Source organism: Epinephelus lanceolatus, chromosome 3 (assembly GCF_041903045.1).
Source record: "Epinephelus lanceolatus isolate andai-2023 chromosome 3, ASM4190304v1, whole genome shotgun sequence".
Classification (NCBI taxonomy): Eukaryota; Metazoa; Chordata; class Actinopteri; order Perciformes; family Serranidae; genus Epinephelus; species Epinephelus lanceolatus.
Window position 1 is genome coordinate 50,035,600 of NC_135736.1, and position 26,013 is coordinate 50,061,612.

Genomic DNA, 26,013 nt, shown 5'->3' on the forward strand with positions numbered 1-26,013 from the left:
AACACATGCATGAGGCAGAGGTACAGGAACACCACCTCAACAAACATGCATGATCAGTTTATGGACTTTTGCATTTTAGAAAAGAAAAAATATCATCTGCTGACTTCAAAGCAAATTTAACAAGTAAGGAGAGCCTTCTTAGAAATGTAGTGGAGTCTAAAGTACAATATTTGTCCTTAACATGTACTGAGATCAAAGTAATACGTTTAAAAAAATAAACAAACTGTACTCAAGTAAATGTACTTCTTTACTCTCCATCACCACAGTAAATCTTTTCCCCCTCCATTCATGGAATGGTGACATGACGACTGGGCCTGATGAAGTTAGCAGAAATGATCTTTTTCACTGTACATGTAATGTTACTGACTTGATTTAACTCTGGGCCCTATTTCACAAAGCAGGCTCAGCAAACTGAGCCTGATCCTGATCTCCAGGTTGACAGAATCTGAGCTGAGAAACTCTGACTTTTCAGTTCCAGAACAGCTGATCAGATTTGGTACCACATAGCATCTAGCAACTTGCTAACGAACACAAACAAATTTCCCCAAAGTGCTGATATTGCTCTACGACACTGTGTGATCCTCAGAGTGTAACAAGCATGAACTGTGTACTAATTAGTCGGGTTACATTATTTAGGCTGACCAAACGTCCTCTTTTGCCCGGACATGTCCACTTTTCACGTCCTGTCCGGGGGGTGTTTATAAATTGATGATAATGTCCGGTTTTCCTTTCCGAACCCAACAGTCATTATGTGTTATTATGTCCGAAACCGAACCGAGCCCGACATTATTTAATTACTAAAGCACTGACTTTGCGTCACACAGTGGTTACAGGCTATTTAACAAGCCGGGCGTGCGCCGTGGGTGCTCTGCGGAGAGGGAGACCTCCGTGTTTGAGACGGGAGCAGGCGGCTGTAGGTCCAAGGCTTCCAGCGAGGGGAGAGGTAGAAACAAACAGCCAATGTGTGTTGTGTTCAGGTGTTGTCACGTAAATGACAGTCCCCAAGCAATAAACAGGACAGACAACAGGATTTTATTTATTTTTACACTACATTTTCACTGAAAGCTGACCGAATCCGACACGAGCCCGAATACAATTTATACATTTTTGACTGAACCCGGTCTGACCCGTCGGGTAGGCCTACCGTCGGGACCCGTCGGGCTCTGATCGGGTAGCCACACTCTAGTGTGTGTATGTGTCCCCTATTGGGGCCTATCTGAATTTCTGTCTTTGAGAGATATTATTTTGTAATATAACTGAATTTTCTATCCATACATATAAACTTTAAATATATTAAAATTATAAGGCATCTTTGAGTAAACTGCGAGTATCATTTAAGTAGGCTATGTCGCGGCCGGCCGAGTGTCCTCTTTTTTGGAAATCAAAATATGGTCACCCTACATTATTCATTTATATTTTGATCTTCATCTGGTGATTCAACACCTGCAGCGGGAGAGAGAGGGAGAGGGAGAGAGGCAGAGGATCGGTAGGAGCTAGGCGTGGAGGAGGAGGAGGACGACGAGGACGACGAGGAGGCGAGCTAATTTAGGTAGTAAAGTTTTTACCTGTCGAGAAGAAAGGTAGCGTCCCTTTTAAAACCTTTCTCCTTCAGCAGCTCTCTCCACCTGGGAAAGGCTGCCCCGATGTTGACCCTCGTTTTTTTGAATTTGCCGCTCACGTTGCCTTTTTGATTCCCTTTTGCGCTTTCTTGGCGACGAGGATTCCGTCTCCCGTGATGCTGCATGTGCATGATCCTGCATTATGCTCAGAGACTGGGACTGTGTTATGCTGCAGTAGTGCCGGGGTCGTAGTGAAGCGCCTCTTGCTCCTCTCCTTCGGCTCCTCAGTCACGCAGCGCTAATCTGGGGCTGTTAGTAGCCGTTTTGGGAAGGAACCGGAACCAGGGCGAGTGAGACAGGATTCGGAATTCGATGGATGCGCCTTTTCGTCAAAATAAAATCACCAAGCTAATAAAAATGCGGTGAAACTTTTAATTTAAAGAATATAATTTACAAGAAAAGCCCCAAGCCATTAAGTTAATCGATTTTCTTACACCCCTCATCACCCCAAATCGATGGTGCGCCAGAATTTAAAGTTTTACTTTGGTGAATTTGGTGAATTCCACATCCACTCTCTAGACCGGAACCAGAATCCAGACAAAATTCAGAGTGAATAAAAACCAGGCTCTTCACTTCATGTGAAGAGCCTGGTGACGCGAGGCTAAGCAGCGCTGGCCTGGCTCTCAACAAAAACGCTGAAGGCGGGGCTGTGTGTCCCTCGCTGGTGGAGGTATTTTCAAGATGGCGAAACGTTATGGAACCCTCCAGAAGACTTACCCGCACAATGTACAAACAAATCTGAAATTCTCCTTTTACGAGAATAAATCAGATTATTGATGGAGGTGATGATACACCAGTGATGACATGTTTATGAATGCAATGTGAAGCACTTTGAGCTGCAATGTTTGTATGAAAGGTTCTATACAAATAAAGTTTATTATTATTATTATTATTAATATTATTAGCAAAGCACTGCAGGCTGGAATTGAACCTGCGGCCGCTGCAGCAAGGACAGGCCCCTGTACACGGGCGCCCGCTCCATCCACTAAGCTACCGATGAAATCTTTCTTTGATAATCGATTATGATTTATGTCCAGGGAAAACCACAAACACAGGTCAAAGTCTTTTCAGAGCCAGAGACACTTTTCTTACGGGCCGACAAACCGCTGTCTCTCTGATGTGTTCAGTGTCTCTGATGTTATAAAGAAAAGAATCAAAGGACAATGCATAAAATGTGCTGTGATGATAATCACAGGATGTGTAATATGTGATATATGTGGGTGGAACAGATTGTTAGATAAATGATAGAGTGTGAGGTCAAACAGTATCTTTCATATAGACACTCCTCCAGGGAGACATCCAAACAGGCTCTAATCACCTTCTCCTTACACAACAGCCTCTGAATACACTGGGCCTCAACCTCCACCACTTCATTCACTAAAGGACACGCCATGTTTCTACTTCCTGCTACACGCTCAGCCTCAGGCTGAGTTGAAGCAAGCCTACTATTTTGCCATAGTAACTGACTCAGGGTTACACTGAACTGGCTTTGTGAAACGGAAAACTCAGAGTTTCATCTCAGGCTGAACAAACTCAGAGTGTCACTGATCCTGCTCTCTGAGACAGGGCCCAGGTCACTGAGTTTTATTGTTGTGATTGTTTTGTTGTCAGGTTGTTGGGTAGCTGGCGTCACCAAAGCTACGTTGATGTTAGTAAGCTAATGCTTCACACAGACCCAGGGTCCCGCATGTAACCTAACACCCCTTTACCAACCCTGCACTATTATACAGCAGCTTCAAATGTGACTGGGCACTGCTGTAACATGTGACCTGTGATGTCACCAAACCAATTTAAGGGGAAGCTTCCAAGTCAACCAATGCTCTGTCAAGAACTCCAAAGTCCTTCAATCTGTAATATTAATATGGTCATTTTGGTTATAGTTATTCATTTAATTATTAACCAGGGTTCCAAATTGATAATTTAGTTTATTTTATGAGACTGAATCATTTTCCGTTTTGGAAGATAGTGCCCCATGAAGTGACTTAATGTAATCATATTCATCACATATCATATTATTTAATATAATCATTAGTTATTCTAAATAATCATGAATTATAACTGACAGCCATTTTAATGTTTTTAATCACAACCAACAACAGGCTGTGGTATGTTGTGATGATGTCACAGGTAAGGAGGCTGTCAGCCGCCGCAAAGCAAACAACGCTGTGATGTCATCACAACATAACACGGCAGGTCGAGAGCCACTGCTTAATCGTCTGAGAAGTCTCACCTCAGTGTCTTCAGTCCACACTGGGGTTTCCTCAGCCAATCAGAAAGCAGCTCCGCCCCCTGGTCCATCAGCTGGTTGCCCCTCAGGTCGAGTTCTTTGAGATCAGAGGAGCTGCTGAGGGCAGAGGTCAAAGACCGACAGCATCCTGCTGATAACCTGCAGGACTTCAGACTGGAAGGAGACATTTAAACACAGATTTCAGATCAGTTTGTTTTGTGTTGGAACTTTTTGTGAAAGTGTAAAAATGTAAAGTTAATTTAAATAAAATGTACAATGTGTGAATGTTTGAAACTCTAATAGATATGTGAACTACATTAGATTGTGTTATATATTTCATAATAATCTAAACAGAGGACTTTTAGTGTGAAAATGGCCTCAAATACCTGAAAACTGTCTCTGCACACCTGAATGTGTGACAGCATTTGGTTTTTCACTTTTATTTAAATAATGACCACAATACTCACCTCAGTGTCTCCAGTCCACAACGTGGCTCTGCCAAGAACTCACAAAGGTTTGTGACATCACCGTCTCTGAGGTCATTTGATGCCAGATCCAGGACTCTCAGGTGGGCGGGGTTTGACTCCAGACTGGAACCCAGTGCAGCACAGCCTCTCTCTGTAAACTCACAGTGAGCCAGTCTGTTGGGGAAAAACAGTTTGAACTTATAGGTGGTAACATGCAGTGGCAGCTCCAGACCCTGACCTCTGACCCAGCAGCTGAGCTGCAGCTGCAGTCTGAGTCTGACTGACACTGAAATGATCTCAGATTAATAATTAGACATATTATTTACACAGCTGGTGTCCAGAGAAGGAAGAATGACAGGAAACTGTCTGAGAAGTCTCACCTCAGTGTCTTCAGTCTACACTGGGGTTTCCTCAGCCAATCAGAAAGCAGCTCCGCCCCCTGGTCCATCAGCTGGTTGCCCCTCAGGTCGAGCTCTTTGAGATCAGAGGAGCTGCTGAGGGCAGAGGTCAAAGGCCGACAGCATTCTGCTGATAACCTGCAGGACCTCAGACTGGAAGGAGACATTTAAACACAGATTTCAGATCAGTTTGTTTTGTGTTGGAACTTTTTGTGTATCAATCAAAATAAAATGTAATAAATGGTTTATAAGACACTGTAATGTATTTGTCAGCAGACTCAGTGTTTATTAATGTATTAGTTAACTCTTACTTCTCCTGTGAAGGCCAACAGGAGGCTGCTGTATAAACAGAGAATGAAACACAGCTGCAATAATAGAAAATATGTCTTTGTGACAGGGTCGTTGTTAAGGGGCTTGTTCTGCGTGTGTTTTAATCCTTTGTTGCACATTTTTCTATCTTTCTGTTTGTTCTTAGTGTTTTTGTGACGACTTTTATCATTTGAGTGTTTTCACTTGGATTGATTTTGAAATCACTGAATCCCAAGATGGCTGTGCCCCAGTTACTGCATGCAACAGTTTTTTCCTACTGCCCCTGAAGTCAACTGGTTTAAAGAGATATTTAATAGGTTTTAATTATTCTGACAGCTGTCTTTTATTACTGATCTTATGTAATAAATCTTTTAATCTCACTTGTGTTTTTTAACTCTGCTCACTGCTGATTTCATAAGAACCTGTGTAGCCTCACATGGAGTCCTTGGGCTCCTTTAACAGCAGGTGGCGCTGTCGGTGCCTTTATTTTTTAACATCTTTCATGTTTAATATTTGAGTTGAATCCAAGCTATTGATTTTTATTGGGCCGGCCACATCTTCACAGGACAAGTTGTAATGATGACAGAAACTCTACATGAATGAACACTTAGAAATCTGTTCTATGTCAGTCCAACTACATTACAGTGTGTGATGAGTCATTGATTTATTTCATAATAATCTAAACAGAGGACTTTTAGTGTGAAAATGGCCTCAAATACCTGAAAACTGTCTCTGCACACCTGAATGTGTGACAGCATTTGGTTTTTCACTTTTATTTAAATAATGACCACAATACTCACCTCAGTGTCTCCAGTCCACAACGTGGCTCTGCCAAGAACTCACAAAGCTTTGTGACACCACCGTCTCTGAGGTCATTTCCTGTCAGATCCAGGACTCTCAGGTGGGCGGGGTTTGACTTCAGACTGGAACCCAGTGCAGCACAGCCTCTCTCTGTAAACTTACAGCCAGCCAGTCTGTTGGGGAAAAACAGTTTGAACTTATAGGTGGTAACATGCAGTGGCAGCTCCAGACCCTGACCTCTGACCCAGCAGCTGAGCTGCAGCTGCAGTCTGAGTCTGACTGACACTGAAATGATCTCAGATTAATAATTAGACATATCATACCATATTAGTATGACTCTGTGTTTGCCTGGGTCCAGACCTTTGAATCCACCCACTCCATCACATTAAAACACAGTGTAAGGACTTCACAGTTGTGTCTGACATCAGTCAAACAAACCTAATAGCAGCAGAAAGTGAGGTGGAGGGACCGCAGGGTGATTCATCTCTGGACACTTAGAAAGAACTGCTGAAAACACCAAGACTTGTGGCCTCTGGCTCACTCACCTCCAACATTCAGTGCTGTTATTATTTCACTTCTTGTTTATTTTTTATCTTCATTTTCTTTTTGTTCATTCATTTGTTCATGTGTTCTCACTCCGTGGAGTGGCCTCAGGTACCTTGAAGGGTGCTTTATAGATCCAAGTTATTATTAGAATTATAGATTATTTATTGACCATAAAATAAGTAGGGCTGCACCATATTGGAAAAAACTGACACTGAGATTTTTTTTAATCATTTTTTGTTGCAATATATATTGCGATATTAAAACATACAAGAATTTTCACCAGATGACTTAAAGTAAGAAAATGAACAAATAGTGTCTTTTACTCAGCACAGTTGCAGAGGCTCCCAGCTTCATGTGAAACAGACTACATTATAGACGCTCCGTTATTTATTAATCCCTCTGTGTCTTTATATTTTTACTTTTTATCCACTCCTGTCGCCTTGATAAAGTTAATGCATGGCGTCGTCATTTCAAACTCAACACTTCCTGAATTTGTTTCAAATTAAAAGCCCCTTATAACCTCGGCTGAGAGAATCCCTCCATTTTCTAAATAGGCTTTTATTGTGAAACATTTGCAGGAAGTTGTGGAGGACTATGCTGGCGCTTCAACAGCAGCTTCAAATGTGACTGGGCACTGCTGTAACATGTGACCTGTGATGTCACCAAACCAATTTAAGGAGAAGCTTCCAAGTCAACCAATGCTGTGTCAAGAACTCCAAAGTCCTTCAACCTGTAATATTAATATGGTCATTTTGGTTATAGTTATTCATTTAATTATTAATCAGAGTTCCAAATTGATAATTTAGTTTATTTTATGAGACTGAATCATTTTCCGTTTTGGAAGGTAGTGCCCCATGAAGTGTGTTAGGTCAATAGCTTTCTTTAACTTGGTGCTTAGCTAAAGCCTTTATGCCGTCGAGAGTTCCTTTACGTGCTTCGAGTTTTGTTTGTTATTGCACTTACTTGGTTTGTTGAAGTTGATTGTAGTCTGTCCGGTTGGTTATGTGTGGATTGTATAAGCGTGTGCATGTGTTGGCTCTGAGCTCTAACATGCATCAAATAAATCGAATGAACTAAAAAGTACAAATAAACAAAACATACAAGCTAATATCACTCGATCGATTGATATCCAAAAAATAGCGTTCAATATTGTGTCAGTAAGTGTCGAGTATCAAAGCAAAACGGAGCAGAGCAGAGCAGAGCAGAGCAGTAAAAGACTGTGTGCTTTCTCAGCATTCACTGTATGTTGCACACCTGCATGCAACTAGTGACCTGATTATAAAGGCCTTTCATTAATACCACTGGTCAACACCAGATGGTGACATTTCTCATGTATTTAAATGAGTAACTAAAAATGGCTCCAACATACCGGCCCCTATTGTTATGGACTTACGGTAATAACAATAACTCGAAAAAAAATAAATAAATATGGAGCCAAACATTCTTGTGTAGTGCAATCTAAATGTGAGATGTACTTGTTGCAGGCAGGATGTTCAAGCCTGTTCCTTAATCGATCATTCTGAATGCGGCACCAACAAACAGAGTTTGTTGATGGGCCTCTCCAGGATGCTAGTTTTTGTCTTCAGCTTCACACTTCTCACAAGTCCTCTTGAATCTGGTGTTGCTTCAATAACTTGAGCTAACATCCAGGATCCTCTTGGTGCGTTGTTGTCTGCTATCAATACAATGTCTCCCTTTTCAAAGTTTTTCCAGGTGCGATTCCATTTTTGACGCTGATGCATGAGAGGTAAGTATTCCTTTGTCCATCTAGTCCAGAACAAATCAGACAGGTATTGTACCTGTTTCCAACGGCGTCTTGCATAGGTGTCCTTTTCCTCAAAAAGTCCTGGTGGAAGAGCTGGGTTTTTCTGGAGTAGTAGCAAGTGATTTGGTTTGAGTGCTTCCAAATCATTGGGATCTTCTGAGACTGTTGTGATTGGACGACTGTTCATTATGGCCTCCACTTCATACATTACTGTCTGTAAACTTTCGTCATCTAGCATCTGTTGTTTAACTATTGATAGCAGTGTTCTTTTAGTCAAGCGGACCAGTCTTTCCCATACTCCTCCTTGGTGCGCAGCAGCAGGGGAGTTAAAGGTCCATTTGATTTCTTTCTGTTGAAGAAATTTGTCAATTTTCTCAAGATTCCATGTTCTTAGAGATTCTCTGAGTTCTCTTTCGGTTGAAACAAAATTTGTACTGTTGTCAGAGCGAATTTCCTTTACTTGGCCTCTTCTTGCAATGAAATGTCTGAAAGCATTGATACAAGAGTCGGTGTCAAGGGAGTTGGCCACTTCGAGATGGACTGCTCTGCAACTGAGACAGGTAAAAATGACTCCATATCTCTTGACAGTGTTACGTCGTCTTTTGATCTCCACAGGTCCAAAATAATCTACACCGGTTTGAGTAAATGGTGGCTGATCAGGTGTTAGCCTGTCTTTTGGCAGGTTTGCCATTTTTTGTTTAGCAACTGATGCGTTGAGGCGTCTACATATTACACACTCTGAGATTATTTTTCTTGCCATCGAGTTGGTGCATGGAATCCAGTATTTCTCTCTCAATCTTGAAAGCATATGAGTTCTACCACTGTGTCCCACTTGTTGGTGTATACTATGAAGAACAAGTTTGGACACGTGATGGTTCTTTGGGAGTATAGTGGGGTGCTTTGCCTCTTCTGCCAATCTTCTGCCCACTCTCAACACATTCTGATCAAGTTTGGGGTCCAACCTGTAGATTGAGCTGTCTCTTTGTACATGAGAGCTTCCTCCTTGTAGACAAGCAATCTCTTTTCTGAAACTTTCTCTCTGGCAGAACTGTATGATTGTTGTTTCAGCTTTGGTCAAGTCTTCCAGAGTGAGCTGTTGTACTCCTGGCCTTTTCTTGAGTACAGTCATTTTAGCCTCAATTAGAATTCTTTGTTTCTGTGGGTCTGTACTTGAGTCTCTATCTCACGGTGCAGGTGCTCTCTTCTTGTTTAGTTGTAGCAGAAGTATTTTGAGCTTCAAATACCATGCCACGGCTCTCTTAAGCTTGTCTAGGGTTGAATAGTGGTTTATCAAACGGTTGATGGGATTTTCCTCTTCTGTTTGAATTAAATTGGCTGTGACAACTCCTTTGATTTCAGGATCATCTGTTGATATCGGACCAAGGTCTGCACCAGATTTCGGCCACGAGTCTTCTTCTTCTTGTAAGAACACTGGACCATTTTTCCAAGATTGACAGCTGAGAAATTCTGCGGCAGTGAGACCTTGGGATACATGGTCTGCAGGGTTTGTCTTTGTATTCACATACAGCCACTGTCCAACATCAGACATTTCTCGGATTGTGCTTACTCTGTTAGCTACAAATGTCTTGAATCTTTTGGTTTCGTTTCTGATGTACTTGAAGACAGATGTTTTATCCGTCCAAAACACAGATTTTGTCAGTGGAAGCTGAAGTTCTGTTATTAGCATTTTGTTGATACGCACTGCAAGAACTGCTGCTGCAAGTTCCATTCTTGGGATAGTTACTTGTTTCAGTGGTGCAACTCTTGTTTTTGCCATGACAAGGGCAACATGATCTTCATTGTCTTGATTGGCTTTCCTCAAGTATGACATGGTACCATATCCCGATTCACTTGCGTCGCAAAAATGATGAAGGCTTGCTGATGTGATTTTGCCAAAATCCTGTGGCTTTAGACATCTGGGAATGCTAAAGTTTTCCATCTGTTGTAGTCCAGTCAGCCACTTCTGCCAAGCCTGATGAAAGTCCTCTGGAATTCGATCATCCCATCCGTATTTCAAATGACACAGTTTTTGCAGGATGTGTTTTGCAGTGAAGACAACTGGCGCCAAAAATCCCAGTGGGTCGTAAACTGAATTTACGGTGGAGAGAATTCCTCTTCGTGTGGCTGTTTGATTCTTGATGTTCACTTGGAACCTTAATGTATCCTCCTCCACGTTCCATTGCACTCCCAAAGCTCTTTCTACTGGTAAGTGCTCTTGATCTAGGTCGAGTTCTTTGATTTCTTTCGCTCTCTCTCTCTTCCTCAGGGATTGAACTCAGCACAGCTCGGCTGTTGCTTATCCATTTGGTTAAACGAAACCCACCTTGGGCACACAAGGTTTGAAGTTCTTGACACAGAGAAATACCTTCCATCTCGGATGAGACAGACTTGAGGCAATCATCTACGTAAAAATTGTTTGTCACAGTGTCGATGGCTTCTGCTGTGAACTTGTGTTTGTTGTCTTCAGCAGTCCGTTTCAAGGCGTAGCTTGCACAACTTGGAGAAGAAGTTGCTCCAAACAAGTGAACTGTCATTCGATGTTCCACGAGGTTCTTGCTATAGTCACCATTTGGCCACCACAGAAACCGAAAGAAGTTGCTGTCCTGCGGTGTGACTTTCACCTGATGAAACATCCCCTCAATGTCTGCCATAAATGCTATCGGCTCCTGTCGAAAGCGAAGCAATACTCCCAAAAGAGTGTTAGTCAGATTTGGGCCTTGCAGGAGCTTGTCATTTAGTGATGTTCCCTGAAAACTGGCTGAACAGTCGAAGACAGCGTGAAGCTTGAGTTTCTTTGGATGTCTCACACCATGGTGCGGTAGATACCACACTTTGCCTTCCTCTTGTTGTAGCTGGTCATGTGGCACAATTTCTGCATGACCTTGTACGATTACATTCTTGATGAAGTTACTGTATTCTTGATGGAATTCAGGGTCTTTTTGGAACTTCCGTTTTAATGATAGTGCACGCTGCTCTGCTAGCTGGCGGTTGTTTGGCATTGTTATATCATTTCCTTTGAATGGAAGTTTTAGCTGGTAATGTCCGTTTTTTAGTTTTGCAGAGTTGGACATAAGTTCCAGGAACATATTGTCCTCTGTGGACATTTCTGTCATCTCTTCATACTTTGTTTCTGGGAAGTCGTGATTATACTGCTGTAAAAGGAGATCATTGAGGTTGACAATTGATATTCGATTACTGAAAACGTGGTTAGGACCTTTTGTGTCCGCAGCGTTCTCTTGTAAGAGACCATTAACCACCCATCCAATTTTTGTGTCAACAGCGTAGGGTCCTGTACCTTGGCTGTTGATGACGTTCCACGGTTCCATTAGCTGTGGTATATCATTTCCAATCAGGAGTCCAATATCTGCATCGATATATGGCAGCTTAACCTCTTTTAGGTAGCTCCATTCTTTTATATCATCCTGATTAGGAATCTGTTCCCTCGTTACCGGGATCTTTTCTTGGGTGTACACATGTGGTAATTTAATGAAGTCATCTCTTTCGATTCTTGACACTTCAAGTCCACTAACCATATTAATGTCAATCACCTTTTCCTGTCCCAATGTTCGCAGCAGGATTCTACTGGGTGTAGCTTTAACACGCAACATTTTTCTCAAGGTTTCCGTGCAGAAACTTCCAGTACTACCTGGGTCGAGAAAGGCATACGTTTTCAGTCTGTGGTTCGAATTTTCTAACTTGATCTGCACAGGAACGATTGCCAGCTTCTGTCGGTCTCCGGCCCCAGTATGGACAGATCTTTTCATAGACACAAGGGCACTGCTAATTGATGTTTTCTCTTGCCTCGTGTTTTCATTCTCCTTTTCCTCAGTCCTTTCGATATGTAAGATGGTTGGATGCTTCTTTTGGCATGTTTTGCATGTCATTCTCTTTTTGCAGCTTTTACTCATATGACCTTTAGTTGCACAACCAAAACATACTCCGTTTTTCTTGAAAAAGTCTACCTTTTCAGTGTACTTCTTCATATTGAGCTCTTTGCATGTTTCTGTGTTGTGCTCTCCCTTACAGAAGAGACACATCTTGGCTGAGGGGGATGGGTAAGTACTGTAGTCTGGACATTCAACTCTTTCAGGTGTTCCTGCTACAGTGACAAAACTACTCTTGTGAGAGGGGGCTGAAAATGACTTATTTGTGCTTCTAGTTGGGAACTGCTTATCTTTAGTTAGTCTTTGATCCTGGATATCTCCAAAGAGTGGATCAACAGCAATGTTGGCTTGTTTTTCGATGAAATCAACAAGGTGTTTAAACTTGACTCTTTTGTTGTGATGTTCGTGATAATCATATGCTACAGACCTCCATCTCTCTTTAAGCTTGAATGGTAATTTCGAAACTACAGCTCTGAGGTGGGAAGGGTTGTTCATATCCTCCAGGATCTCAATGTCCTCCATAGTGTTGCAGTATTCTCTCAAGAACAGAGCATAATCATGTAGGGCTTTGCCATCTTCCGATCTGATTGGAGCCCACTGTAGAGCCTTTTGCTGATATGCAGAAGCTATCAAGATGTCGTTTCCGAAGTGCTTCTTTAGCAATCTTCGTGCTTCTTTGTAGCCTCTTTCTGGGCTCATGTGCAGGCAGCTTCGTACTATAGCCTTTGGTTTACCATCTGTAAATTGCTCTAGGAAGAATAGTCGGTCACGGTCACTGTTTATTTTTTCTTCGATGCACTGTTCGAAAGCAAAAATGAAAGTGATGAACTGTAAAGGGTCCCCTTTAAATACAGGAGTCTCTCGGGATGGTAAGAGAGCATGTCTTTGTTCCTTTATTAGCATTTCTGTGATTTCATTTTGTTTCCTCATAATGTCCAATATGCCTTCACTCTGCTGTAGTCCTTATGGCATTCTTCTCCTTGATACTGGCTGGTTAACCTGCCTCTCATTCCTTTTCTGCACTGTAGGTGGATTGCCACTAGGGACAGTGTTGCTAGCAGACTGCAAGGGATGGTGTGTCAGGGAGGCTGCATTTTCTTCCTCTTCATCATCATCATCATCATCATCATATTCCTCTAAATCTTCATCATCATCACCATCTTCATCATCATCATCAATAACATATTCCCCTTCATCATCAACAAACTCAATCTTATTTGGAGGGACGTCTGACATTGACTTTAAATACTCTGGGACTCTGGATGTTGACACAGGTTTAGATTCGGTGTCCTGAGAAGACAATACTTTTAGCTCTGCATTTGTAGCAGCGATTTCCACCTCCATTTCCAGTGCCTCCTTTCGTGCTTTTATTTTTGCTTCTGCTTCATCAAGCTCCTTTTTCTCTTTAAGTGTAGCAGCTGCTTCCTTGGCTTCTGCTTGCAGGCGAAGGGAGGATATAGATGAGTTGGTTCTCACAGATCTTCTGCTACTCACATCAACTGAAACCATGTCATCACATTGCATGTGCCTTTGTAAATGTGAAGCTTATTGTGTGGGTGTGGCAGTAACAGGTGGAACCTTCTTCAACCATGTCACTTTGTCATAAAATTCTTCCATTTTCTGTGCCTTTGGAATATACCACTGCTCATGATCCTTTACCTTTTCTTCTTGTGAGAGTAATGTTTGTACACTGCGATTAAGAGCCTTGAAGTCTGATGCAGTTCTATTAAAGGCATGAAATTGTTGGCTCACATGTTCTGCATTGCTGAAATCTTGTAACACTGGTTCGATGACATTTATTTTGTTTGTGAGCTGTCCAAGTTTAGCTTTCCTTATCTTTTGTTTATTATCAAGTTTAGCTTCAAGGGCCTTCTCTGTGAGTTTCCCATGTCTTTTTTCTTCAGCCACATTCAAATCTCCATTTTTTCCAGCTTTATTTGCAGTTTTTTCAGCATGTTACCTTTTCAACTCCATGGTCTGGCATATTGCAGTTTCTTAATTTTCACACACACAAGCTTTAAACTGAGGAGAGCGACATCCCATAATAAGCAGCACAGCACACAACAGCGACAGTGGAGCGGTACTTTCAAACCGTGTTTTTATTTCTTTGCAGCGGAGCATCGATAATTCATCAATTAATGTCCGTTCATTTTCAAACATCCAATATTCAACTCGAATCCAATCCAGATGAGAGTAGTCTTTTACTTATATTAGGTCAATAGCTTTCTTTATCTTGGTGCTTAGCTAAAGCCTTTATGCCGTCGAGAGTTCCTTTACGTGCTTCGAGTTTTGTTTGTTATTGCACTTACTTGGTTTGTTGAAGTTGATTGTAGTCTGTCCGGTTGGTTATGTGTGGATTGTGTAAGCGTGTGCATGTGTTGGCTCTGAGCTCTAACATGCATCAAATAAATTGAATGAACTAAAAAGTACAAATAAACAAAACATACACTAATATCACTCGATAGATTGATATCCAAAAAATAGCGTTCAATATTGTGTCAGTAAGTGTCGAGTATCAAAACAAAACGGAGCAGAGCAGTACAAGACTGTGTGCTCTCTCAGCATTCACTGTTTGTTGCACACCTGCATGCAACTAGTGACCTGATTATAAAGGCCTTTCGTTAATACCACTGGTCAACACCAGGTGGTGACATTTCTCATGTAATTAAATGAGTAACTAAAAATGGCTCCAACAAAGTGACTTAATGTAATCATATTCATCACATATCATATTATTTAATATAATCATTAGTTATTCTAAATAATCATGAATTATAACTGACAGCCATTTTAATGTTTTTAATCACGACCAACAACAGGCTGTGGTATGTTGTGATGATGTCACAGGTAAGGAGGCTGTCAGCTGCCGCAAAGCAAACAACGCTGTGATGTCATCACAACATAACACGGCAGGTCGAGAGCCACTGCTTAATCGTCTGAGAAGTCTCACCTCAGTGTCTTCAGTCCACACTGGGGTTTCCTCAGCCAATCAGAAAGCAGCTCCGCCCCCTGGTCCATCAGGTAGTTCCAGCTCAGGTCGAGCTCTTTGAGATCAGAGGAGCTGCTGAGGGCAGAGGTCAAAGACCGACAGCATCCTGCTGATAACCTGCAGGACTTCAGACTGGAAGGAGACATTTAAACACAGATTTCAGATCAGTTTGTTTTGTGTTGGAACTTTTTGTGAAAGTGTAAAAATGTAAAGTTAATTTAAATAAAATGTAATAAATGATCTATAACACATTATAATGTAGCTGTGAGCAGATTTAGTGTTTCTTAATGTATTTGTCATCAACTATAACTCCTCCTGTGGAGACCAAGAGGAGGCTGCTGTATAAACACATCATTAATGACAACACACTAACACACAGTTGTAATAATATTAAATATGTCTTCATATGAGGAGTTATAATAATTACAAAAACTCTAAACTTTTATGTTCTAGCTTTTTATCGTACTGTATAATGTACAATGTGTGAATGTTTGAAACTCTAATAGATATGTGAACTACATTAGAATGTGTTATATATTTCATAATAATCTAAACAGAGGACTTTTAGTGTGAAAATGGCCTCAAATACCTGAAAACTGTCTCTGCACACCTGAATGTGTGACAGCATTTGGTTTTTCACTTTTATTTAAATAATGACCACAATACTCACCTCAGTGTCTCCAGTCCACAACGTGGCTCTGCCAAGAACTCACAAAGCTTTGTGACACCACCGTCTGTGAGGTCATTTCCTGTCAGATCCAGGACTCTCAGGTGGGCGGGGTTTGACTTCAGACTGGAACCCAGTGCAGCACAGCCTCTCTCTGTAAACTGACAGTCAGCCAGTCTGTTGGGGAAAAACAGTTTGAACTTATAGGTGGTAACATGCAGTGGCAGCTCCAGACCCTGACCTCTGACCCAGCAGCTGAGCTGCAGCTGCAGTCTGAGTCTGACTGACACTGAAATGATCTCAGATTAATAATTAGACATATTATTTACACAGCTGGTGTCCAGAGAAGGAAGAATGACAGGAAACTGTCTGAGAAGTCTCACCTCAGTGTCTCCAGTCTAGACTGGGGTTTCCTCAGCCAATCAGAAAGCAGCTCCGCCCCCTGGTCCATCAGCTGGTTGCCCCTCAGGTCGAGCTCTTTGAGATCAGAGGAGCTGCTGAGGGCAGAGGTCAAAGGCCGACAGCATCCTGCTGATAACCTGCAGGAGTTCAGACTGGAAGGAGACATTTAAACACATATTTCAGATCAGTTTGTTTTGTGTTGGAACTTTTTGTGTATCAATCAAAATAAAATATAATAAATGGTTTATAAGACACTGTAATGTATTTGTCAGCAGACTCAGTGTTTATTAATGTATTAGTTAACTCTTACTTCTCCTGTGAAGGCCAACAGGAGGCTGCTGTATAAACAGAGAATGAAACACAGCTCCAATAATAGAAAACATGTCTTTGTGACAGGGTCGTTGTTAAGGGGCTTGTTCTGCGTGTGTTTTAATCCTTTGTTGCACATTTTTCTATCTTTCTGTTTGTTCTTAGTGTTTTTATGACGACTTTTATCATTTGACTGTTTTTACTTGGATTGATTTTGAAATCACTGAATCCCAAGATGGCTGTGCCCCAGTTACTGCATGCAACAGTTTTTTCCTACTGCCCCTGAAGTCAACTGGTTTAAAGAGATATTTAATAGGTTTTAATTATTCTGACAGCTGTCTTTTATTACTGATCTTATGTAATAAATCTTTTAATCTCACTTGTGTTTTTTAACTCTGCTCACTGCTGATTTCATAAGAACCTATGTAACCTCATGTAGCTGAGCTAATATTTGGTTCATATTATTTTTATTTTGATGAACATTCCCAAAACCTTGTTGTTATTTTTTTTTGTGTAGTACACTTTATTCAATGTTCACATAGTTCCATTTCACCTAATGTAGCAGGCGGGGGCCTTAATTAGCGACACACAAAACATGCACGAGTGACGTAGGCACAGCTTCCCGGCAAAACTTTGGAAGCTGTTGTGATGGTAAGATGAGTTTTGGTGCTCTTCCTGAGTTAGCATGCATAATATTAATCTGTTGTGGCTTAAACTGTATGAAACGTAGTAATATACATTTGTTGACATATTTCTGAATCTTTGTTGATGTTTTTGGTCCGTAAGACGGCCCTTTTTTGATGCCCCCAGACACATTTTTGTATTTTTGCTTTTAATTTCTAGCATTTTTTATCAATTTTTCATGCATTTTGTTTATAATTGATACAGGCTGGGCATTTTTGAGTGTTCTAAATGTTTTTCATGATTTTTTTATTCTTAGCCTATTATAAACAAGGTGAACTGATTTACTCACGTTACACATCCCACACACATTAATGAGTGTCATAGAAACCCATTCAAATCACTATTTTTCATTCTGCTCAATTAAAAAGTATAAAACATGCATCTTCTCATTTCTCCGCTTCATTTGAAGCCTGAGGCTTGTGAGTGTGTGCCTGAGGGATTTCCTTCCTGATGACGTCATTTTTACCATATATGGCAAATGGAGGAAATACCTGCTTTTTCCGATAGATGGCACTCGCACTATTTTCCTCTCCATCTGCTCTCCACACAAGATGTAAGGCATTATGTATGTGTGAGGGTGTGAGTAGGGCCTATCCCTAAAGTATGCATGTGAGTGTGCGTGTGTGCACACGCATGTGTCTCCAGCGTTCACATTGCATTACCGTGTGACCAAATGCATACAAGCGCAGCCTAGCTTTCAAATGGCCGCTTTTCTATATCCCCCGTTTCATGTGCAACTCTTATGCTAAAGTTAAAAGCACCCCGACATTTTTTATTATAAAATATGTAAAACACACATCTACACAGGCCCCCATGCACAGCTTTGAAATAACTGAAATGCAGGACCTTTCCCAGCACATCAAATGTACAGCCGCCGTGAAAACCAAAACAGACCCCGACTTTGTTTACACAGGTGCACCTTAGCCTTGGACCAAGCATGCATTTCATTCATGCAATGAACGTCTTGGTCCAAGGCTAAGGTGCACCTGTGCCACGGTGCACATGAGTAAAGTGGAGGAGAGCTGCTCATTTCTTCTCTGGCATGATGAAGAGACACTAAAGACCCGGTAGTAATGATCGCGGAGCCCGATCCAGAGCCCATGGAACACAGCGAAATAACCTCCGATTCGGACACCGACACAGCTGAAGAGGATGTAGGAGGACCTCCCGAGGGCTGGCTCATCCTCCACCAGCTACCCCGACTTATCTGACGGTGGGGAAGGAGAGACACCACCGGACCTGTCCTGGAGGTCCAAAAACGGGGAGATCCAGTGGGCAGCCACACACTCGGAGACCCTACAATTTAACCCTTCGGGCACAGGGATTACGCACAGACCCACCCCCTACGCCATGGCCAGAGTTGGTGAAGTGATAGACAGTTTAGAGGTCATGAAATTTGTCCTAAATTACACCAACCTGCATAGGAGAAGGACGGTCCCGGACTGGAAGGACCTCGATGCCACCACCGTGCGGGCTTTGGACTGCATGCTGGCCGGCGTGTACGCCGATCGCTCCCGCGGTGAAGCAAGCCGCAGCCTGTGGGATGCGCAGGCGGGGCGGCACATATTCAGGGCGACCATGTCGGCCAAAACGTTTGGATTGATAAACCGAATCCTGCGTTTTGACGACCGGCTGTCCAGACCGCGGCGGCAATGGCGTCACCAGGGGGTGGCCAGGGGTTGCCACGGCCCTGCCCCCCCCCCCCAATAAATTTGCTAGCCAGCCCACTGGCGGCGCCGGGGAGAGGACAAGCTTGCGGTCTGGGAAATCTGGGATCTGTGGATTGCTCGGCTCCCCCTGATGTTTAATCCAGGTGTGGAAATTGCAGCCCCACCAGCACCAGCACCACACCCACAACTCTCCGTGTGAGGAGGCAGTGTGCGCTCTGCCCCATACGGAGAGTTGTGTTCTGCAAATGCAAGATCTGTAAGAAACATGTTTGCAAGGAGCATTATGGCACAGTTTGCAGCTCCTGCCTCCCATGTACTGATCGTTCTGTTATGTTTATTTTGTTATTGTTGATATTGTTATTGTTATTCAAGTTACGGTTATTTATAAATCTTGTTCTTGCTCTCTTTTGTGTTGTTCTAATAAATGAGTGAAAATGTTAAATGGGCAATAGGTGAGGTTCTTTACAAAAGTAGATCATACTAATTTAGAATACTGAACAGCTTTATTTTTGATTAGCACATTTCTGTGCAATTTGACAGTGCAAAAAAATGCATATAAATAAATGTCACTGCTAATGTTTTACATTTAGCAGGCTGCAATCATCAAACCATAAATGAAACACAAAACAGGAAATCAACTTTGCATGAAGTATATTGAAAAAAAAAATTTATTGTGTTATTTAGACCATAATACAGAGTTGCATCATGACAAAAACTTGGCAATTTAAGGGTTAAAGATTATAAAACTTCACTAATATTTGATATGTATGTTTAGGACTGATGCTGATTTAAAGAATTAAAAAAGAAAAATTTAAAAAAAAAAAAATCTATTTTTTTTTATAGCTTGAGTTTTTATGAGCACATTTATGTGTGTAGGAGCTTTAATGTGCGTCATATATGAAATGTGACACTGCAAAAAAAATAAAAAATACATATAAATGAATGTCACTGCTAATCTTTCACATGGAGCAGGCTGCAATCATCAAACCATAAATAATCAACTTTGCATGAAGTATATTGAAAAAATATCATTTATTGTGTTTTTTAGACCATAAAACAGAGTTGCATCATGACAAAAACTTGGCAATTTAAGGGTTAAAGATCATAAAACTTTAGGACTGATGCTGATTTAATGAATTAAAAAAGAAAAATAAAAAAAAAACATTTATAATTTTTTTTATAGCTGGAATTTTTATGAGCACATTTATGTGTGTGGGGACATTTACGTAACTTTTTTGAAGGGGCATCAAAGGGTTAAATCCGCCTAATTTGCATGCCCTCTGACTCGCTGCAGGAGACTGTCAGAGCCTGTAGCCGTGCATGTGTGTGCTGACTGCGCCTGTGCTACTTTCCATAGGTGCGTTATAGTATTGTTAGTGCAGTAATTTCATTGTTGTGCACAAAAGTTCTGTGTCACTTGGACTGCATTCATATTGAAGTAGTAGTTTAGTAAAAGGGAATAAGGTTTCTGAATATGCATTTTTATTTTTTGCTCTTACTCTGAAGAAATGCATACATGTACAGTTAATGTGCATACATTTTATTTGTGGCAATATTTTATTTATTTTATTTCATTTTATTTTACTGGGAAAAAAAACAACTTTGGAAGCTGTTGTGATGGAGACTGTCGGAGCCTGTAGCTGTGCATGTGTGTGCTGACTGCCCCTGTGCTACTTTCCATAGAGAATAAACTGCAGATCCTGACGAACTGGTGTCCTTCAGCCTGTGTCAACCGACTTACAGCTGCTACATAAAACTGGTGCCGTGACCCGAATCCATTGGTCAGCCGCTGCCGATCGCCGAGGTTCAGCTGTGTGCTCGTGACATCTGGGATGCCAAGTTGGTGGGCCTGCGCATCCTGTTAGTTGCTGTAGTGATTACTAATATTCTGTACAAACACAGGCATCTCGAGTAATCAGTTAACTTTGCAGAAGGACAAATATTAGTGCAAGTTATTACATATTTATGTGTAATTCTATGTTTATTATTTCTGTGAAATCTGCAAGTGTTTTAATTTGGTGAAATTGTGAAATTTGATTGCTACATCACTTTTGTTCATATACTGTGTAAGATATGGCAGGCAGAGGTCAGAATACCTTTGATATTTTCACACCAGCTGCTGGGAGGGGTAGGGCTTTGTTTAACACAGACAGAGTAGCTCGGAGTAGGACTACAGTGTTGACTAATGAGGAGTCCTTAGAACCAGACGATATCACTGACACCCCTCCAGTTGAGCCCCTGTTTTCCACCCCTGTTGTCAGCAGTGAGAACACCACCCAACAGTTACGCGACCTCATTGGTGAGTTAGGGAGCCAGATAGGGGAATCAATAGCCAGCCGCTTGCTAGCTAGTCAGTCCCCGCTCACCTCAAAGCAGCCTCCATCAGCTAGATCAGCCAAAGCTGAAACACCAGACACAACCATTGACCTTTCCAAAGTAAGCCTGGTAGTCAGACCCGATACCAAGGAGCCTCCCATGTATCGTGGTGATGGGAACGACAAATATTCTATTCAAGAGTGGATTGAGATGATGGAGGTGTATTTGCAAAAGAGGGGTTTCTCGACCGATGAACAGAAAGATGAGATTCTCAGTCACCTTCTTGGCAGAGCAAAAAGTATTGTCAAGGTGGGATTGAAAAGCAGCTCATCATCTGGCACAGTTGTGAATCCTGAGGCAATCTATAGTATACTGAGACGCTACTTTAGCAAAACCCCTGGGTCCTGTTTACCCCTGGCTGACTTCTACGCCACCTAGCCAACAGTAAAGGAAACACCAGTACATTACTGGGTTAGGCTGAATACAGCTGCCGAAGCAGCTGACAGACATTTGAGGCGCCAGGGAGGCAACATGGACAGTATGGATGCAGAAATAGCTATGATGTTCATCAGAAACTGTCCTGATCCCAGTCTCGCCTGTGTTTTCAAGTGCAAGCCCATAAGTAAGTGGTCACTCACAGAGGTGCAAGAGGCTATTGATGAACATCAAAGAGAGTACCAAGTGAAAAAATCAAGCACCAACACAGTCAAAGGACATGTCTTCCAGGTAGCTACTGCTGTAACAGCCATTAGTCCCCCCGAACCCGAAGCTGATTATGCCCAAGTAAACACAGCCAAGTACACCCCAACCAACCCCACTAAGTTAAATGAAGCGGTTGCTTCAGAAACGGGCGCTCTAGAGCGTGTTCTAAGTATGTTGGAGAGAGTGTTAGAGCGTACCAGTCAGCCTGCTCATGCAGCTAGACCCCAATTCTCCCCCTCAGCTCAGTTCACCGCATGCCAGGTCTGTGGTAACAGCTCTCACTCAACACGAACACACTGCATGAGAGAAAGGAGGTGTCTAAGCTGCCTAGAACCAGGACATCAGCAAAAAAACTGCCCTAAAGCCACTGTCAACCAGCAAGATGGCAGTTCACCTAATCAGGGAAACGAAGTCACTCACACCTGAGAGGGGACAGTGTGAGTGATAATGATGAAACCCTCAATCCCAGTGAAGACATACAGTCTGTGTATGCAGAGAGCCTAAGATCTGTCCCACCTGGCACTGCTATATTGTTTTAGAACATAACTCAGCTGGATAAATCTGACAGTCTGTTCTACACTAATGCACAGGTGGATGATAAGGTTTCATTGCAAGCTCTGTTGGATACTGGCTCCGTGGCCTGCACCAATAGCAAAGAGGCTGAACAGATGCTTAAGAATGTTGGATAAGCATCAGAGCCCAGTTGCACCCACCCTGATATCATGCTCGTTGGTTGTGGTGGAGCTCAAGTCAGGCCCAAATGCATTCACAACCTGAAGATGGAAGTACATTCAGTGTGCCTGCCTTAGTGGTTCCTGGGCAGAAAGATCAGATGATTCTGGGCACAAATGTCATTAAACACCTCATAAAACAGTTTAAACAGTCTCCCCACTTCTGGCAGGTTTTGTGCAAACCTGAGTCAACAAACGCACCTGAGATAATGCAGTTTCTCAACATGTTGTCCGGCATCAACAGGTGGAGAGGTGACACAATGCCAGATTTTATTGGGACTGTCAAACTGGCTCAAGCAGTCACTCTTCTCCCAAAGCAAGAGCACCTGGTTTGGGGCAAGTTGCCTGCAGCCTCACCGCTTTCTGAAGGCAGTGCTATTCGGGTTGAACCATCTAAAGCACAGTTCCACAGAAAAGACATCATCGTCTGCAGGTCTGTAGCATCCATGAACGGCGACAGATGGGTACCAGTCAGGATTTTGAACACCTCTGACAAAGCTGTCACTTTAAAACCTCACACCAAGGTGGCAGACGTGTCGATCTGCATTGCTAATGAGGATCTGGATGTAACCCCTGAGCAAATGTTGTCCGCAGAAGTCAGAGTGCAGAGTCAAACAGTACTTGATGAAGCAGCTAACAGCCCTGATCACCCTCCTTGTACCAGTTTTCATAACACTCTGCATGAACTGGGACTGGACGATTTGGACATTGATTTATGTGAGGTGTCAGATCATTGGAAATCAGAGTTGCAGCGACTGATCAGCAAGTATGAAGACATCTTTTCAAGGAGCAAACTTGATTGTGGACTGGCTAAGGACTTTGTCCATCGCATACATCTGTCTGATGAACATCCGTTGAGACTCCCCTACCGGCGCGTCCCACCAGGGGAGTACCACAAACTCCAACAGGTCCTCACAGAGATGGAAGAACGTGAGATCATCCAGAAGTCCAGCAGTGAGTGGGCATCCCCACTAGTGCTTGTTTGGAAAGAGAATGGGGATCTCCGAATATGCGTGGACTATCGCTGGCTGAACGCACGCACAATCAAGGATGCACATCCTTAGCCCTATCAGTCCGACTGTTTGGCAGCTCTGGGAGGCAGTGCCATATTCAGTGCAATGGATCTCACCTCTGGTTTTTATAACATCACCATGGCAGAGGAAGACAAAAATCTGACATCATTCACCACACCTATGGGGTTCTATGAGTTCAATAGGTTACCTCAAGGCCTATGTAACAGTCCTGCAAGCTTCATGCGCCTCATGATGGGCATATTTGGCGATCAGAATTTCATGACACTACTCTGCTACTTGGATGATGTGCTCGTGTATGCCCCTAATGAAGCTGAAGCCCTCAGGAGGCTCGAAACAGTCTTCAGCAGACTGTGTGTCCATGGATTAAAGCTTGCCCCCAAAAAATGTCAGTTACTGAGGAGAAGTGTAAGATTCTTGGGGCACGTTGTGAATGAAGAGGGTGTGTCAACCGACCCTGATAAGGTCAAGGCTATTGCCTCCATGACAGAGTCTGACTTAATGATGGAAGATAGAGCTACGCCTTCTGAAAAAAAGATTAAGTTATTCCTCGGTATGGTCATGTATTATCAGCAGTTCATACACAATTGTTCCTGCGTAGCGAAGCCGTTGTTTGGACTGACTGCCACACCAAAAGGAAAAAGGGGGAATGCAAGAGGTGCTGCTGCATTCAAGAAGTTACATCCAAACGAATGGACAGAGGAGCATTGGAGCTCGTTTGAACAGTTGAAAACTGCGCTCTTGGAGTCTGTTGTATTTGCGCATCCTGATTTCAGCCGACCATTCCTTCTGTCCACAGATGCCTCTCAGGATGGCTTGGGAGCCGTATTATCCCAGATTCAGGATGGCGAAAGTAAAGCACGCCCCATTGCCTTCGCTAGCAAGGCGCTCACCCGTGCTCAGACCAACTATCCTGCTCATCGCTTAGAGTTTTTGGCATTGAAGTGGTCCGTTTGTGACAAATTTAGCCACTGGCTAAAGGGACACACATTTACTGTTTGGACGGACAATAATCCGCTGACCCACATTCTCACGAAACCTTAACTCGATGCATGTGAGCAAAGATGGGTAGCTAAGTTGTCACCATACAACTTCAGCATCAAGTACATACCTGGCAGTAAGAACGTCGTTGCTGATGCCTTGAGCAAGCAACCCTTGGTCCAAAACCCTGTCTGTCAGAGGCTTATGAAGGAGTCATATAAAGCGCTGTTAGAAGAGTCGCAACAAGTTCAAGAGAGTATTGTGAGAGCCATTTGTATCAAATGTGTTTATTTGTATTTTTTGTTACACTCCCGCCACTTGGGGGAGTAGTGGTACTGGCAATTGGGCAGCGCCAGAATTTATATAATCAAGGTGTAACCACACACAGGTGTTGCTGTGTGGAGACGAAAAGTTTTTTTGACCGTGCTGCATGCACCAGGCGCTGTGGAGACGTTTTATTTTGTTTGATTATTTTTGGTTTATGAGTGACAAATGGTTGTACCTGAACTGAATGAAAGTAAGGAATAAATCAACATTGGAACATTGGAAATATCATCTGTGATTGCATTGCATGCGTGACAAATTACCTCAAACGGCAACCGTGGTGGTGGCGAAGGGTCACTACAGTAAGTCAAAAAACCGGCTCCATTGAGGACAACGTTGGATTTCGCTGTCGCTTTGTTGCTGCACCACTGAGGACAGCGCTGGATTGCCACTGCTATGCCGCTGCTGCGCCTGTGAGGACAGCACTGGATTGCCACTGCTGTGCCGCTGCTGTGCCTGTGAGGACAGCGCTGGATTTTCGCTGCGGCGCTCATCCTCACCCGACGCGGCCGGAGCTATTGGAGCTGCGGTCATCGCCATTGGGGCCAGTGGGACATCAGCAGCTGTATGCCGGCCAACGCAAGGTATGTGTAGCGCTACCAACACTGAATGGCCATTGGGATAAATGTGTACACACAAACTTTGCGTGTAAAAATCCAATGCATTGGTTGTGACTGTTTAAGCGAAATGGGCGCGTTTGAAGACTGTGCATAAATTAACTATGACTGAAGACCGCAAGTCCGATGATGAACTCTTAACCGAGGCAGAGCCCCCGGTTGGCTCAGGTGATACAGACTCCGCTGTAAAAAGTTTGGACTCAACTGTTAAAAAGCGTGACATTAAACTGACTGAAAAAGCACTTTTGGGAAAAATTGCTCACCTGGAAAAAGAAAGAAAGGTGAAATTAAAAAAGGCATGGAATATCAAAGAAATAATTGTTGGTTTGATGAATGACAAAGGGTTTGCAAAAGAGGTAAAATGTTCATTTGCAAAGTTTAATGCTCTGTGTGTTGAAGCTAAAACAACCAACAAAGGGGACTGCTTGTATTACCTGGAGCAATTCACTAGAGGGCAGCCTAAAGACCTAGTGCGCAGCTGCCAGCACATGACGCCAGACAGAGGTTATGCTGTGGCCAAAGACCTTCTCCAAGAACACTTTGGTCATGAATTAAAAATCACAGCTGCCTACAT

At 42.7% G+C, this 26,013-nt stretch overlaps 1 protein-coding gene across 15 annotated transcripts in view; it reads right to left on the bottom strand.

Moving 5' to 3' along the window:
• The window catches only part of LOC117255668 (NACHT, LRR and PYD domains-containing protein 3-like), a 78,272-nt gene that overhangs the window by 16,912 nt on the left and 35,347 nt on the right, over window positions 1-26,013 (bottom strand). For 8 of the 15 annotated variants that reach the window (XM_078166675.1, XM_078166665.1, XM_078166676.1 and 5 more), the window contains 7 exons: window positions 16,056-16,226; window positions 15,676-15,849; window positions 14,967-15,137; window positions 5,821-5,994; window positions 4,694-4,864; window positions 4,314-4,487; window positions 3,850-4,020 (listed from right to left, as the gene is read on the bottom strand). In XM_078166675.1, coding sequence (XP_078022801.1) covers window positions 3,850-4,020; window positions 4,314-4,487; window positions 4,694-4,864; window positions 5,821-5,994; window positions 14,967-15,137; window positions 15,676-15,849; window positions 16,056-16,226 — 1,206 coding nt within the window. The remainder of the gene's footprint in view (window positions 1-3,849; window positions 4,021-4,313; window positions 4,488-4,693; window positions 4,865-5,820; window positions 5,995-14,966; window positions 15,138-15,675; window positions 15,850-16,055; window positions 16,227-26,013) is intronic. The other 7 variants (XM_078166673.1, XM_078166667.1, XM_078166670.1 and 4 more) reach the window with 6 other exon arrangements.